Source organism: Toxotes jaculatrix, chromosome 12 (genome assembly GCF_017976425.1).
Source record: "Toxotes jaculatrix isolate fToxJac2 chromosome 12, fToxJac2.pri, whole genome shotgun sequence".
NCBI classification, from domain to species: domain Eukaryota; kingdom Metazoa; phylum Chordata; class Actinopteri; family Toxotidae; genus Toxotes; species Toxotes jaculatrix.
The window spans coordinates 5,149,957-5,166,744 of NC_054405.1; the positions used below are offsets into that span (position 1 = coordinate 5,149,957).

Consider the following 16,788-nt stretch of genomic DNA (forward strand, 5'->3'; position numbering starts at 1 on the left):
CAAGACACAGTACGAGGGGCCTGAGATGAAAAGTAGAGCTGAAGGGCATGACGGTTTCTGACGGCCACCGAGACGGCGAGGCATTAGTGGATATCATCAGATGTGAAGGAGCAGAGACTCGTCTATTGAGGGCTGTGCAAACATACCAGCTGGGGTTACTTGGGAACTTCTATAGGCTGTAAGTACAATCATCTGTATCAAAGAGGCGGCTTGCAGGAGACAGTCGTGGCAGAAAGCAACGGGTAGAAACACACACGAGTAGGTCAAGGCTGCACTTCAATGTCCCTCTCTTCAGTCAAAGTATCAGGCTTCGCAATACACTGTGAACACTAGGGTGCTTTACATGCTAATTATTCAGAGATCTTCAGCGTATCATCGTTGCATGTTTCTTTTTCTTTTTTTTTTTTTTACTCACCACTTATCCATCTCTCCACAGATGAGGCCAGAGATGGTCTGCGCACTGCTATGATAATCCCCATTTCATAAGCGCCCATAATGCGCTCCCCAGACAGTTTTTTATCACATGATGTCATTTCACTGTGATAACCGAGACCTAAACTGTGAAGCTGGGAGATATCGTCAGTGTTAAATTAAATATAATCTGACAGTGCAGGAATTAAATGAAATCTCTGCAGTGAAAGAGAATCCGTCCATTTTAAAAGTCATTTCAGCTCATTTAAAAAAAACAAAACAAAAACTGATCAGTGTGATAGGAGAACACGATCCCAGCACACAGACCCAACAGGAATTACAGGAATTGCAGAACACAACTTCAGGCGGGGTTCTGAAGTAAAAACAAATGGCACAAATGAAAGTAACGAAGCAGCAGACACAGAGGGATGCGTTGCAAGATGCTGCAAGACAGAAACATAAGCCCATATGTCGACATAAGCCCTGCATCTAATCCACCAGACGTATACTTCCCTTCCCTCTGACTGTGCTCACATACAGAAAAATGCAGCTGTGCTTTAAATCCAGGTGTTTTTTTCTTTCTGATTCTGTGCCTCAGGAGTCAGTGACCACAGCCTTGGATACTACATCGCTCTCTGTCAAAAAACATTCACTGTTCCACTGCTGCTGTTGGACATTGTGTCAATGAAGGACCAAGACACAATGTCTACACCACTGCCAGATGCTACCGGACTTTCCAAGATTGTGAAGTTGTGAGTAGGTTACAAATCCATCTCCTTTCTCCTAATCCATGAAATGGCCTTCCACTGTGGTGAGAGACAGTAAACAGTGTGGGAATGGTGGCGCCTCTCTACAAACTGCACTGCCTCTTGAAGAGGGCTCAGATGCTGCTGCTCTGCCTGGGCATCGCCTATCTGATGGCAGGCAGCATCCTGCTCCTGCAGCGCTCCAGCATCAGAGTCACCCAGTCAAACCTCGCCAGCTTGCCGCCCATGCTGTCCCTCGCAGCACCTCCTACCGCCCTCAGAACTGCAGGCCTGGGCGTGAGGGCACGCTCCAGATGGGCCGCCATTCAGCCTGTGTCCGGAGGGGGAGCCAAGGCAGGGCGACACTGGCCTGCTTCCCGGAGCCTTGGGGTCCAACACTTGCATCGCCGCTGGTTTCACAGTCTGCTGCCAGAGAGTCCAGAGCAGAGAGTCTCTCTCCACAGGAGCAGCAGACACAAAGGTAAATAACTATACAGACCAGCTATAGCTGTTTCTGTCAGTACATTAAATAAATAAAACTTAATAATCAGTCTAAAGAGTTAGAGTTGTCTCCAGACTGAGTTGACAATGTGCTGTCTCTAATCCAGGTCTCTACTCTTAAATATTCATGGTTGCAGCTTGATAAGCAGCTTTCCTTATAGCAAATTAGCCGGCAGGCAAACAAAGCAAAACAACCAGTGTTAATGTTAACACGTGACCACTGCACTGCTTGCCCTGATTACATTAATTAGTGTGCAAGTAAGGTGTTAACCGCATGAAAGTGATAGTTAACTGGATAGAACAGTATTTTTAACAAGTTGGCCAGTATTATGTGAATGCAAATGTAAGCTGTTCACCACAAACTGCACTGCAATAAGACGAGTCCAAAGTCAAATTAATGCTCTTGAGACTGAAAAGTTCCAGTTTAACCAAAGTGATAATGTCTCCTTTTCCAAAACTGTCCAATGTGACAGCCACAAGATATGTTAGCTGGCAGGCTTGCGGTTGTGTGGCCTCGTCAAAACAGCCACTGTGGTTTAGCCAGTAATTAACCGCCTTTGTGTGTCTGCAGCCAAGGTTGTGCACCTCCTTTGCCATTAAACTGAACCAGGTGTCATTTCAGAGTCAGCGAGGAACAATATCATGCAATCTGAAATAGAGCAGTGGAAGAGGATATGTGAGACTGAAATATGCTGGTGAAGATGTGTTGACTGAGACTGTGGTTTTGCTGGTGAATAATATATGAAGGAGCAAATATACAAGTTTATTTTCTATTCTGTGATTTACTTTTTAGCTCAGATGGCCTGGAGGCGAGGTAATACACTCGCTGCACAGGGCTTCCATAGCACACTGACATCAGGTTTCATTCTACATTTATGAACACATAATCATGACCTTAGAACGTTTAGAGGAGCTTCATTATACATTTATATGACATTTTACGTGTGGGTGCTTCAGATCTTGTAGATGAGGGATAGTGCTCACTGATCCTTTCAAAACCAGGGAGGGAAAAGGCAGACAGACACCAACATAGAAGGAGAAGAAGAAGAAGAAGAAAATAAATTAATAATTATGACAATAAAAAATTGTATAATTCCTTACTTGTGCTCTCTGTTAAGGAGCCTTCACCATTACTTGAGTACTTTAGGATATCCCTGGAGATTTACTCTATTGTTTAACGGTGCCTGTCAGTGCCTCTGCCATTTTGTTGAAATGATAAATACAGAGGAATTACTTCCAGTGCAACATTTGTTCTTCCAGCTCATTCTTGAAAAGCATCCTCCAAGAGCTCTTAATCCTTTTTTTAAACAGACACTACATAACCACTCAGTCACTAAGCAGGGTAATACAGATGAAAAATGTTGGAGGCAGGAATGAGATCAGTTTCAGTAACAGCCGTCTGGCAAAGGTTCCTCTTAAAAAGTATTACCCAGGACACAGAATTAAATTACCCAGGTCTGTTGTGTCACATGTCCTGGAGGAGCAACTGGCTGAAGGTCTCAGAGAAAAAGCACAGGCCCGCTGTTTGTGATATCATTCATAAACCTCCACAGCACACCTATAAACAACAAGTGTGTGCGTTTTACTCTTTCACTTAGTGCTGAGGTTAGTCCAAAACTATTCTGATAATCAGTTGATGTTTTAAAGCAATATATGTTTTTATAAGTACATTTCCTGGTTTTTCTTGGTGTGAGTCAGACGATAACATCAGCCCCACTCGTGCATCTGTCCAGTCACATCTGGACACATCTGTATCAAGCTTAGCATGAAGACTGAAAACAGGGGGAAGCAGCCAGCCTGGCTCAGTCTGAAGGTCAGAAATCCACCTGTAAAACTCAGGAAGTCACTGCTCCCAGGCAAGAACTGTCCGGCACCTAACTGTTCGTGAAAACACAACATGGTTTTAGGATTTGGTTTTTGTACAGATTAAACAAACAAGACATGCTGGTTAAAAATGCTGGTACATGGATTTTGACCTTTGGGCAGAGCCAGGTTAGATGTTTCCCTGTTTCCAGTTTTCATGCTAAGCTAAGCAAACAGGCTGTAGCTTCATATTTATGATGCAGTACGAGAGTATACAGATATGAGATTCTCATCAAACTTGGCAAGAAGGAGAATAACTGTATTACACAAAAAGTCCAACTATTACTTTAAGTCATTTATCAAGCAAAAACACATAAACCCACTGGTCCCAGCTTCTCAGATGAGAGGATTTTTCTTTCCTGTGTTTTTGTGTAGTTGGAAACTGACCGACCTTTTGTTTTGGACAATAGGTCGAACAAATGAAGTGATCTGAAGACGTCAACTTGAGCTCTGACAAACAGAGACAAGCATTTTTCACTTTTTTTTGGACATGTAATTGACTAAATGACTAAAAGACGAATAGAACAGAGCTATTTAATGAAATGAATTTCTTTAGCTGCAGCCATCGTTTCAATGTTAAATCAATGTCACACATCATTTGTGTCTTTCTAACATGGTTTAAGAAGCACTTTCTTACTTAGCAGAATAAAGACAGAGAAATGGAGAGGTTACTGGTAAAAATGTTTCTACTCAAATGAGTCAAGCACAAACGATAAGGTGCTAAATCAGGACTAGCATGATCTGCTCCAGCGTCGCTAAACAGCTCTCGTCAATACAACGCAATATTGTCATCCAAATCTCACAGCCAAATACTATGGATCAGAGTCTAGCAGATACCAGATGTTTGAGGCAGATGCTGATGTGATATATGAATTTAAAAAATTTAAAATTTCCTGCATTTTACAATGTACAAATAAACTAATCAGTGCTTTATCACTGATAAACAATTTAATGGCAACGATGCTTCTAAATTAACTTGTCGCTTCAGTATTTCTGTACTGAAAGTACTTGATATTTATTTGCTGATGATGCATGGGCCTACTTTATGTCAGTACTTGTATATTTTTAATATGCCACTGTCTCTACTTTGGACCACCAAAAGGATAAAAAAAAATAAAGTAAGAAAAGAATGGAAAAAATAGAATATCTTCACATATTATGCAAGAGTTAAGTGCAGTTTTAATCACAAGTCTACTCCTTTCTCTGCGCTATCTTCAGGTGCATGATTCCCTATTAGATCTTTATCTTTCGCTGTTTTATTTTCTTCATTTGATCTTTATTCCATCTTTATTCACTGACTAACCACAGACACAGTACTTATCAGTAATAACATTACACAGCTGGGTGCAAAAGTACGCACGCATTTTCAGTTTCAGATATTCATAGATTCAGGAGTCTGCCTGCCTATTCAAACATTTTATAATAAAAGTGGGAGATGCATAATACTTTGTGTCTGCTGCTGGAAACTTTGTACGTTGTAGGGATGAGTCACGGGTTCCTTGATATGTAAAGTAAAAATATTACAGTGGTGCACAGTAGGAGACAGACTCTCTGTGCTGATATTTCCTGATATTTGATTGTGACGAAGTTTGTGTTGATTCCCTTGTAAAGTTTCTAGTAGTGAGCAGGATCAGGTGATTTGGTTGTACGCACATCTCCTGATGGCTCCGTTTAGGGTTTTTCAGTATCAGACATTGTTGAAATGACCCTCTCTGACCCCAGCTTTGGTCAGCCGGCCATATGTTGAGACCCTCTAGCTGTGGTTTTGATGACTCTCTTCACATCTGTGAGGATATTATATCGACCCAGCAGAGAGACAGTGAACCTTCTTCAGCCTGCTTTAATGAACACACACGGTGCACATTTTACCCGTGGCAGAGGCACATGTCCTCGTACTCGTCCATTCTGTCATTAGCCTCCTCCATCCAGTCCTGTGGGGAAGAATCAGCTCCAGCACGGCCATCTGTCTTAGTGTTTAAGAAAGCGACACAGTGTCAGACCTAAGTGCAGTCATTTCTATCATGTCAGGGAATTCAAGCTGCTTCCCTCCATTAACCCTCCGTTGCAGCCGCCTGGGGCTTCTCCTTCACTTTGATTAAAGCAGTGACCTGCCCTGCTTGGTGAAGGGGGTTTGGGGGGGGTGGCCTTTAGGTGATGCCTCTTGAGATACTTCCTGCCACAGACTTTGGCAGCCCTGGCCTCTTAGAGTTTTGAGGCAGCAGCTGCTGGTGTTCTCCAGTGTTAGTCTCCTGAGGCACAGGCGGCTGGTGACTCAGTCTCGTCCCAGCACAACAGGCTGGATGGGCTTCAGAGGACATTGCAGACTGATTGAATCATGAATTCGATATGGTGATGCTTGGCCTGCCAGAGATTTCACGGTCCATTGCTCGCTCCCATCTTGTCTGTGAACCTTGCTGCAGCATCTCTTCAGTCCTAGTAGCATGTATCTCCTCTAATACTTTTCTAAATCCTCTCTTTGACCGGTTGGCATCGGTCTATTTTTATGCCTTTAGTAAACATAAAAAAAAAAAAAAAAAAAAAAACACAAGCCGAATCCTCAGTGTCCTTGAAACCTTCAAAACATCTATGAATACAAATTCATACCAGTGTTTGTGAAATAAACCTAAAAGCCATCACTGAGGAATTATCTGTATACACCCCAAGCACCAAAAGGCAGATTTGAACATGTTCACAGCATACAGTTCCTGAATCAGTGAAAATATCCTGCATATAACCTAAAAATATACTCGTCTCAGACCCAAGGGGCAAGATGTAAATGAAGTCAGCACACAAAAGAAATGCATATGCTACCCTCCACGGAGAGAGACCGCTATTTGTTAAGAAGACTTTTATGTGTCAGCTGAGTTTGATGTAGCAATGTGGCAAAGACAAGGATAACATCAAAGAGTGAATTTGGGTGACATTTTATATGGAGCCTTAATCTCGTCAGCACATCATAATAGTCTGTCGTAGCCTATTATGTGTTACATTCTTCTTTCCACAGAGGCGATTTTTGTTCTAGTGCAAGTAAATAGGTTCACAGTAATGTAGGAGTAAGAATAATCGGTATTGGATAATAAATTTGGCCTGGTCATGTTATATATTAGTTGGGTATTATGGCTCTGAATACATGCTGGTGGGTATAATTGCTGTGAATAAGGGTGGATGCATAAGCACTGGTCCTGTTAGAGGACAGTAGCAGTGCCAGACCAAAGACAGAGGAAGTCTGGTTTATGTCCAAATCAAGTTAAAGTGGAGCGTGTCAACATTCACATGCTGCACTGTTCTCAAGCACATGCAAACCATTTTGATTGGAGACGTGTAAAATGGCATTCAGAATCATTTTTATCATAATGATAGAGATTAGTTACAATGTTTTAGGATAAAATATTTGCATGTTTTCTTTTCTTTCTGTGAAAATATGCACAGAATCTTGCTCAGAAATAAATAAACCTGAAAAACTTTATACTTGATGTAATTCATGTCATTAGGGCTACAACCAGTGATTATTTTCATAATCGATTCATCTGTAATTAGTCTGACTGATGACTCATTTAGTCAGTAAAATGTCAGAGTAAATTTCCGTTGCTTTTTTCCCTGAGCCCCATGGTGGCACCTTCAAATTGCTTGATTTTGTCCAATTAACAATCCAAAACCCAAAGACAGTTAATTTACAGTCACCTAAAACAAATGAAAAGAAGCAGACCCTCACATCACACATTTCAGTAGCTGGAAATAAAGAAGCTTTAGTGCTTTCAATCAGCAAATTACTTAAACAATTAACTGATTATATAAATTGTTAATTTCTTCTGGGAACGACTAACGGATTAACTGACTAATCATTTCAGCACAAAATGTACACAAACATGTTTTCCCAAAGCTCTGTTTTGTTAGAGCTCTTTGTAAATGCCTTTAAAGGGAATTTTTCAGACTGAAAGTTTTCTTTCTTTCTTTGTTTTCGTGACAAATGCAGGAACCTACATCGGCTGCTTTCTGCACAATGCCAGCGATCGAGCCCTGGGAGGAACCATGCTTTATGACCTGCGCAAAATGACCAGCTCTCTGTGTCAGGACACCTGCTCAGAAAGGTAATGCGTTCGCAGCGTGCCCCTGTGAAGGGACCACAGAAGGCCTGCTGTTTGAGTAAATGCTTTGGATCTCAGTCTCCTCCATGAATGCCTCCTGTGTTTGGAGCCAGCGGAGAGCCAGGTGGCTGGATGACAGTAAAAGATGAGGGGGGGGGGGGGGGTGAGAGAGGGGAGAGTGAAGAGCAGGCCAGGACAGAAGGCTTGATCTGTTGCAGAAGAAGGAAGGACGGAGGTGTGTATGTGTTAGAAAGCTTAATGAGCTGACTACAGCAGTTGGTGAATAAATCAGTGGTTAGATATGTGCTTCGCTTTGGCCGTGGTGTGAAAATCTCTGATTGGGTCAGTGTGAGCTGAGTTGGCAGCACTGAAGTGACTCTCCCAACCTGCAAGACAGCGTGGAGAGGCAGGTGGATTTTTCAAAGCAAGCTCAAGGAATGACCCGCTTGAATTATTCCTTTTAATATCTTAGCAAGGAAGCAGCACTGAAACACAACAGCAAAGGACAGATGGATGAAGTCAGACCGAGGGTTGGTGCTCACATCGCAAGCGCACCGAGCGCACCCCCCCCCCCTCATCCACATGGAAAGCAGCCGTGCTCGTTACCTGAGCGGGCCAATTACCGCAATGAGAAAAAGTAAAAAGTCAAGGCAATTTATGAGGAAGCTTCAAAGGACATATATGAAAAGGTCAACTTTGATGAGGTCTCTGTCTTTCCCAAGGAGGCAGAATAAAGAAAGAGGAAGAGGGATGAGTCACAACTGCCTTGATATGTAAAGTACAGATCATAGGTGACCGCAGTTCAGCTAGGAAAAGGCATTACACAGTCAGATGAGTGCAGAAGGAAGAGCGCGGACAAATATCACAGGGGATGGCCCATACTGTAGATTTAATGTTGGGAAGTTTGAATTAAATGATAAGTTTGAAATGTTAACTAATGTCCTGTGGGATGTCTTAGCCTGAGGGCAATAGCCTGAGGTTATGGATTGCCCTTGGCTGGAGCAATGACAGTGAGTCTATCTGTGTGTGTGTGTGTGATTAGTGGGTACCAGTTTGCAGGACTTGAGTTTGGAGCTGAGTGCCACTGTGGGAACCGGATCAGTAGCCCACGGGCTCCGGAGGAGGACTGTAGTCTGGTCTGTCGGGGTGAGAGGGGGTCTCCATGTGGCGGCGTGGGCCGACTCTCCATTTACAAGGTGGAGGAGCAGCTGCCAGGACACAGAAAATGTGAGTCAACTCCCCTTGGGGAAGCAACGGGACTGTTTGCTATTTATTCTCAGCTGCACTGTGGGCGACTTCACTGACGAGTGAAGAAATAACTGAACCTTTTAAACTGTCAATAGACTGTGATATCAGTAAAGACAGCGCACACCTCACACCTAAACGTATAACAGTCTGAAAGTTAGCCCAAAACCAGACCAGAACCAAACCTGAACGAATCTAACAATTATTGTGTATCATATTCCTTTGAGCTGCATTATTTCCCCCCAAACAAACCAAACAAACACATCAGTGAGTCATACTGTTGACATGCTCTTTCATTACGATGAACTTGGGCATTGTAGCTTTTTTTGACACAGTCCCACAGACACTGTCCTGCAGCCAGAAACACTGACTAAAGCAGGGTGTTTTTTAAACCACAGCATCCCTCTATAATGATTATTAAAATCATATTTATCATTATTTTATTGATTTATTGTAAATGTTATGATTGTCTTGTGTGGCTATGATTTAGTTTTTTCCCCCCTGGGAAAATTCCCAAATATGGCAGTCTAATTTTACTTCTTCTGGTCAGTCTGTGGTGACGTATCAGCATTTCTTCGACCTGCACACAGTCACAGATCTGTCCTTCACTGCTGACAGTTGTCATGTGTGCAGTGTGGTGCATAACTACGACAACTGACAACTGTGAGCTGTCGTCAGCAGTCTTACAGTGGCTGAGGCGTAACTGCACATTGAAAAGGGTTTGAAAATCTAAAATGAAAATGTAGTTTGTGTAAAAGTCCACTGTGGAAACCTGTTTGAGCGATGTTTGCTAAAACTACAGAGCTCACTTTACAGAACTGGTCTTTTCTGGTCTTTTCATTTTTCAAGGCCTTTTTTTAAAAAAAAAAAAAAAAGAAAAGAAGAATGTGCGTGTGTCTCACTTGATTACTTCACTTGAGGCAAGAAGATTCTACTCTTCTTGCCTCAATATATTCATAATGTAAAATAATTTACATTTAATTCACTGGGTGATGCTTTGCTGTAGTCCCACTTCATGGTTTTGGCTGATTAAACACTTGTATTTTGACATAAACTCGTGCTCAGTGTAGCCTTAAACTTAATGATTGATGATATTTGTTGAAAAAAAATTGCATTGAAGAATATTCTGTGAAGCGGCAACTGTGGAGTGTATTCAGTGTGTGTGTCAGCACAGAGAAAAGATGAATTCTCAGCAGACTATGACACACATTGTGATGCACTGTGATTTAAGATACTGTATATTATGCACTTTGTAACTCAGTTTAAATAAAGTCCTTATTATTATTATTCATTACTGTGCTGTGACGATGGTTATTATGATATAGTTATGACAAATTGAAGACCGATCATCCGTGAACATTTCTCATGTAAAACTTTTTTACATGCACCGATTCCTGTTGTTGACAAGGTCAAATCTATTACATAACGACTTAGTAACATATACAGTATTAATATTTATGATCGAACGGTTCTGTGTCTCTGGAGGTTTATGTCTGAACTGTGAATGTATAATATACCAGAATTCAAGCCAAGCACAGGAATATAACACGGGCAGAAATACTTTGGAATGTAATTTAAATAATAATTTAAATTTAACCCTGAGACCAGATTACACTTTTTGAAAAAGCGGCCGGTAAGCCCTTTATTTACCCTTGTCAGTGGATAAATAAAAATAATTGTGACCAATGCAGGTGAATCCTGGCAAATAAATTTTTATCCTTCCACTAGAGTGCAACAATGTCCTCATATATTCTTCTCTTTCCAGTCAGAAATGTTCACTACCGCGGCTGCTTCCAGTTGCCGAAGAGCACGATCAGCACCTTCCCTGTCTACTCCTTTCAGCCCAACCTAACAACGCAGTCCTGCATCGAGACCTGCACAGATAAGGTTTGAATGAATTCTCTGAAATTACAGACCTGATGATCAATTGATTGCCCATGGCTCTCTGTAGTGTATCTGTGGTTCTCCACTGCCAGGAGAGGAGACTCTCGAGCTCAGAGAGCTGTCTCCACTCCCAGCAGAGAGCACATGTGGGAGCGCAGAGCTCCTTGAATATTTAAGGTTTAATGTGCCTCTAATGAGAAGCAGTCTGGATCCTGCACTGAGATCTTACTGGATGCAGCTGTGTCTCCTGTGAAGACAGAAAATGGCTGGTAGAGATATTGCACATCATCCTGTGGTGACTGCAATGTGATTAATTCTCTCTGAGCGGTGTGTGTGTGCACGTATGTCTGTGCCTGTGATTCTGCATAACTTTTCTTACATTTTTCACTGCGGTTTCTGTCTTTGTGCTTTGACACTGAATGTTCTGACCTTCTGTATCTGGAAAAGTGAGAGAAACTAATGAACAGAAATGAAGCGAGGAGTGGGGATGTGATGCAGATTTTCCTGCTGAACTGAACTGACACATCGACCTTGGAGAGCACAGAAGTATATGGAGGAAAAAATAAATAAATATGATGAGTCACAGAAAAAACACGGAGAACATTTGTGCTTTTGCTTTTGCAGGAACTCCCGCTGGCTGTGCTCAAGAAGCTGCACTGCTTCTGTACGTGGACGTCCACTCTTTTCAGTCTCAGCCAGCAGTCCGACAACCAGCAGTGTGTGGGGAACACCGCTCTGAACTACACCAGCAACTCCACAACCACACCCCCCACAGAGCATGACCACTACCAGGTGTATCACACACCTGTGCTTGGTGAGATATTCGTTACACAGATACAACCCATCATGTTTAAATCTCCAGTTCTGTAAAGCCTCATCCTGATTGGTGGGAAAATGGACAATATAATAATTACTAGACCGTGTCTGTATTTGAATCCCATCCCATTCTGCTGCATGAGTCATTTTTTATGGATCACGCACAGCAGTTAAAGTTCCAGCCTCTCTTCCCTCCTGTAAAATGGCCTGTAAAAATAACCTGGTCTAAACTATTCTATTCCCTGACACGGTCAGTGAATATTGTGTCGTTTTCTAGGGGGAACATCACTTAGTGTATGATTGAGGAGGAAATTGCACTTGAATGCAGTGTTCCTCTCAGACTTAGATTAGGCCGTAACTCTCAGCTCTGATCCATTTCTTTGCTTTGTGAGTCACATCCGACTCGTTCTGTGTTTGTCCTGAAAATGAATCCACACTTTCTGATACATTCTGATCTAGTTGTGTAACTGACACTGACGACAAAAGCTCTGTCCCTCTAGACTCCAGGTGCAAGGAGAGGATGTTTCTGCCTCAGAGATCCAGCTCCCTGGTGGCTCTTTCTAGTTTTCCTGGTGCAGGCAACACCTGGGTACGGCACCTGATCGAGCTCGTGACCGGCTACTACACTGGCAGCTTCTATTTCGACGGCACGCTATACAACAGAGGTGGGGAGGACACCGCACCGCTCTTCACATGAGTGTTTCAGTGAGTGCTCTGTGAAATACTGCCCCGCAGCTGACCATTACCCATTCATTTATTCATTGGTACCAGGTTTCAAAGGAGAGAAGGACTACTGGAAGAGTGGCCGCAGCATCTGCGTCAAGACCCACGAGAGCGGTCAGAAAGAGATCGAGATGTTCGACGCTGCCATCCTACTGATTCGAAACCCTTACCGCTCCCTCATGGCTGAATTCAACCGCAAGTGTGCCGGACATTTAGGACACGCCACAGATACACAGTGGAAAAGTAAAGGTATCGCAGTCCAGTCCACATGCACATACTGGTTGAGTGCTTACTGGCTCTGCTGCATTATACTGTAGTTACTACTGCTATGTTCCCACATATACAGTGAAAACTGCTCTCTGGAATATTACAGCTTTTAAACCATGGTCAGTAATATACAGTTCATATAAGTCATTTACACACAAAAATTAGCATCTGTAACAAAGAAAGAAAAAAAAATCTCTTTCACTGTACCACCAGCAGTCCAGTGTCACCCCAGGGAGATGGTTCTGATTTTATTTGTCTGCACATTGACATTCCTGCCTCCTGCACACAATAGTGAAGGTGAAGGGGGACTATATCTGTGATGCTCACAGCACTGGGAAAAAGTTATTTAAAAAAAAAAAAAAAATCAAACTAGAAACAGAGTCCCAGTTACCCTGGATATAGCTGTAAACAATCTTTGGAACAACTTTCTACCAAAGTGGAAACTTCTGGGCTTCCCTGGAGGCGCAGGGTGCAGACCATGAACAGCCAGAAAGAGGAAGCACAGTGCTCGCAGTGTGCTCTGTATGGGGACACTGTTTACAAATGTGTCTTTATTATTATTATGTTAATTTTATTTTGTAGCAGCAGTAGTTTGAATTAACTGACCCTTTCATGTGCATCCCTTCAGACCTGGCATCGTTTCTGTACCTTAATTAATTTTCTGTGCTGTGAAGCTCTGCAAATGTAACATTCTTTCATTTTGTTATTAACATATACCTCAAACACTGAGCTGCTCAGAAGGAAATTCTCCATATGAACTTTATGATTCCATAAATGCCAAACATGTATCACAATACTGGCACCCTGTTCAATGGTTAACAGTTCAACTGTCAGTTATATCCACTATCATCACAAATCCCATCATCCCTGGCTGAAACTGTTGTTGTCTGATTGATTCTCACCTATGCTCTCTTTCACCTGCAGAATGGCCAGAATTTGTCTCCAGCTACGCCCCCTGGTGGGCGTCCCACGCTCTGAGCTGGCTGAAATTCGGACGCCACCTGCTGGTGGTGCATTACGAGGAGCTGCAGAGAGCTCTTATCCCTCAGCTCCGCCTCATCACGGGCTTTCTGAATGTCACTCTGACTGAGGAGAGGCTGCTCTGTGCTCAGAGTAACCAGGACGGGCATTTCAAACGCTCGGTGGCCCAGCGGCCCTCCTTTGACCCATTCACCCCTGACATGAAACTGATGATTGACTCCTTCATTCACACCGTTGACCAGGCGCTGCGGAGCAGGAACTTTAGCGGACTTCCACAGGAATACCTCCCCAGATGATGATCTGAAAAGGTCATAAATGCCTGGCCCAGCAGGGGTTTGTGAGAGGGAAGTTCTTCACCGAGCGCTCTGTGGGGAACAGACATACACTGGCTGATGTAAGTGGACCACCTGACTCTTTGATAAGCCAGACGCCATGTGAGTGGCTGTAGAGTCATGGAAACACAGTGGAGGTCACTGGAGAAAACATGACAGTTCATTGTGAAATCCAGTGGTGAGCAGTGATGGAAGCCTCTGGGCCGGGGACTGCCTCTCTGAGAGCAGCAAACATGATGCATACTCAGAGAGGATTTGACATGATTTGTTGGCCTGCAGCGTGGGGATCATCCAGCAAAGTGCCCGACTGCACAAATATGAGTGTGTAAATCCAGGATGGACTTATTATGGTTAAAGAGGGTTTTTCTGTGACTCTTTATAATTTCAACTTAGCACATATATTGTGTTTCTAGCATATACCCGTGTTAATAAAACTGACCTGTCATACTAACACAGATGATGAACACAGAAGCATTACCCAGACAGTACAGCGTTCCTGTGGGAAGCCACCAGTTGCTACATCTCATGATGGATAAAAGCCTTAAAGCTTCTCCATGTGGCTGAACGGACTCTCCATCCATCTAAATGAAACCCATCTGTTTCATTTATGAGATTTTTATCTTATTAAATGCATCGAGTTTAAATTGAGTGAAGTGAGTTTGTTTGTACTTCTATTACACGCAATGTTTTTCACTTTAATGGACCAGCCATCAGCAGCTCACTAACCCAATGGTTTGTATACAGTCTGTAACCACAAAGAAGCTAAAAGAAAACTAACATTCATGTTCACTGTACAAACCTGAGCGTAGAGCTCTGCTCTCACTTGTTCAGATATCGTTGACCTACCACTTCAATTATCTCTGATACTGACAGGAAGAACAGTGCCACCTGATGGTTGAATCTCAGACCCTGCAGTAAGTCAAGCTTTAACATTTTAGACTAGACATGCACACCTCAGCGAGCTTTCAGTAACTGTACTTGAAAAAAAACTTTATTATCGACATTTGAATGACACTGTTTCGTTAGCAAAAACAAAGAGAATAGAGTCACTGCGACCCAGAGATGTCTGTCACTGAATGAAGAGAGGCACAATGTCAATAACACAAACCAGTTCAATGCAGTTCAGTGCAGTAGTCTGCAGCTGATGTCCAAATTTTTTAAGCACAGATTTTTAAATTGTGGCTCAGACTCTTTTATTGCATCAGGTTTTGTAATACATATCAAGGCTGCTTAGATATAATAAAATCCAGAAGAACATCACAAGCTCTCTTCTCAAAATTTACCACAGTTAAATTAACATTTCTGAGCTTCAACGAAAACTGAACATTAAAGTTGCACAAAGACAGGATTAACTGAAGGACCGTTGTATCGGTCGGCACAGGTTTTCATGATATTCCATCCACTCACTGTCGCAGGGACACAACAAACCACTGATTCCAGCTACAAGCCTCAAGCTTAAAGTCCTTCCTCAGCCACAAGTGTCAAGATTGAATGTCACATCAAAATTCAACCAGGGAAGTGGCCTCAATTCCTGGATTGCTGAGCTGGTTCTCAACCCTGCTGTGAGCAGGATTCTCATGACACACATCTATCGTATGAATGCTGGTCTGTACCAGACCCCTTCTCTGCACACACATGTCTGAGACAGAGCACTGAATCCTCTCACATGAATGCAGAGAGAATGAAAATCGGGGGCTGTGTATTAATCTAGAAGCCTTTTTCTCATGGAGATGATTTTGCAAAAGCAAAGGTCAAGTATGCAAATAAAAATCAGGTTGAAGAAGAGGGTGGGAACTGTGCTGCAGTGCTGCTAACTCTTCTGGAAGACAAGCTAATGTGGTTGTGATCAGTGCTTCTTAGTATAATAAGCAGTTTCATGCAGGGGGCAACATCCTCCCTGAAGTGTTTTATCTTCTCTCATCTATCTCACTCATACAGCAACACCACAAACTGCAGCCTCAGAAAATACCATCCAACACCGTACTCACAACAACAACTGAGTCGGTACCTAAGTTCATTACACCATGTCCATGTCTGTTTTTTACATCAGAATAATCTCACAGATGCTGTCATCACATTCAAATTCAACACATAGCAACTTTAAAGTGTTGAGATCACAACAGCTGGAAAGTGGGAATAAGCATAATCAGAATAATATATAATCAGAAATGTAATATAGTATAGTCAAACATCAGGAAGTTACAGCAGCTACAATCAATACATTTATATTATAACTGATCCAATGACTGTGGGACCTGTGAAAGGGGCTGCTCATAGAGATGAGTCCACAAAAAACTATCACCAGACTCTGCAGTTCTCTTCAGCCTTACAGTGTGTGTTATTGCCTTTCAGCTCATTGTTTTGGATCTGACCCACAACTTCACTGTCCTGGTTCAGTCTCCTGCTTTCATTTGTATCATTTCCAGCAGCAGCAGCAGCAGCAGGCAGCCGTTTTCAGCTAAAAGGCTCTGATGAACCCACTGTACACTACCTGCCTACTACAAATGAAATATAATGTTGAGCTGTGTCGGCTGAATGCATAAATAGGCAACTGTTTGCTAACAAGTTCACCATATATATGACATTTTGTATTAAGAGCTTGTGGTGCTGCCCCCAAGTGGCTAAAAAAAGAAATATCAGCGAATGTAGGTTTAAGTATTGCAGGGGAGAAGGAGATCATTTGTGAGATTTCCAGTGCAGGTATCTTTCAGTTTAAATGCATTACATGTCTCCCAAAAAGAAACGTCCAATAGTGAAACATGACCATTAAATACAGAATGTAAAATGCGGCAGTGAACGGTAAAACCGAAAGTAGTTCACTGGAGGCTGGCTGACAGGCACGTGGGCTCATCATGTTGATTGTTTTTAACAGTTGTGTTATTCCCAGAGGGTCGCACAAGTTTGAGACTAAGCTTAATTAGTGAAGCAGTGCCA

At 42.6% G+C, this 16,788-nt stretch overlaps 1 protein-coding gene across 1 annotated transcript; it reads left to right on the top strand.

The window, feature by feature from the left end:
- The first annotated feature begins 1,247 nt into the window (after nucleotides 1-1,247).
- On the top strand, nucleotides 1,248-13,818 carry wscd1b (WSC domain containing 1b). Its single transcript, XM_041051879.1, has 8 exons — nucleotides 1,248-1,638; nucleotides 7,495-7,609; nucleotides 8,649-8,833; nucleotides 10,617-10,738; nucleotides 11,360-11,549; nucleotides 12,052-12,216; nucleotides 12,323-12,523; nucleotides 13,466-13,818. The coding sequence occupies exons 1-8, from the start codon at nucleotides 1,248-1,250 to the stop codon at nucleotides 13,816-13,818; spliced, it is 1,722 nt and encodes a 573-aa protein (XP_040907813.1).
- The last annotated feature ends 2,970 nt before the right edge of the window (nucleotides 13,819-16,788 follow it).

Excerpts from the sequence above, each read along its gene's own strand:
- wscd1b (XM_041051879.1), top strand. The coding sequence starts at position 1,248 with ATGGTGGCGCCTCTCTACAAACTGCACTGCCTCTTGAAGAGGGCTCAG. Across the intron at positions 8,834-10,616 it reads GCTGCCAGGACACAGAAAAT|TCAGAAATGTTCACTACCGC; the intron begins GTGAGTCAACTC and ends TTCTCTTTCCAG. Across the intron at positions 12,524-13,465 it reads TACACAGTGGAAAAGTAAAG|AATGGCCAGAATTTGTCTCC; the intron begins GTATCGCAGTCC and ends TTTCACCTGCAG.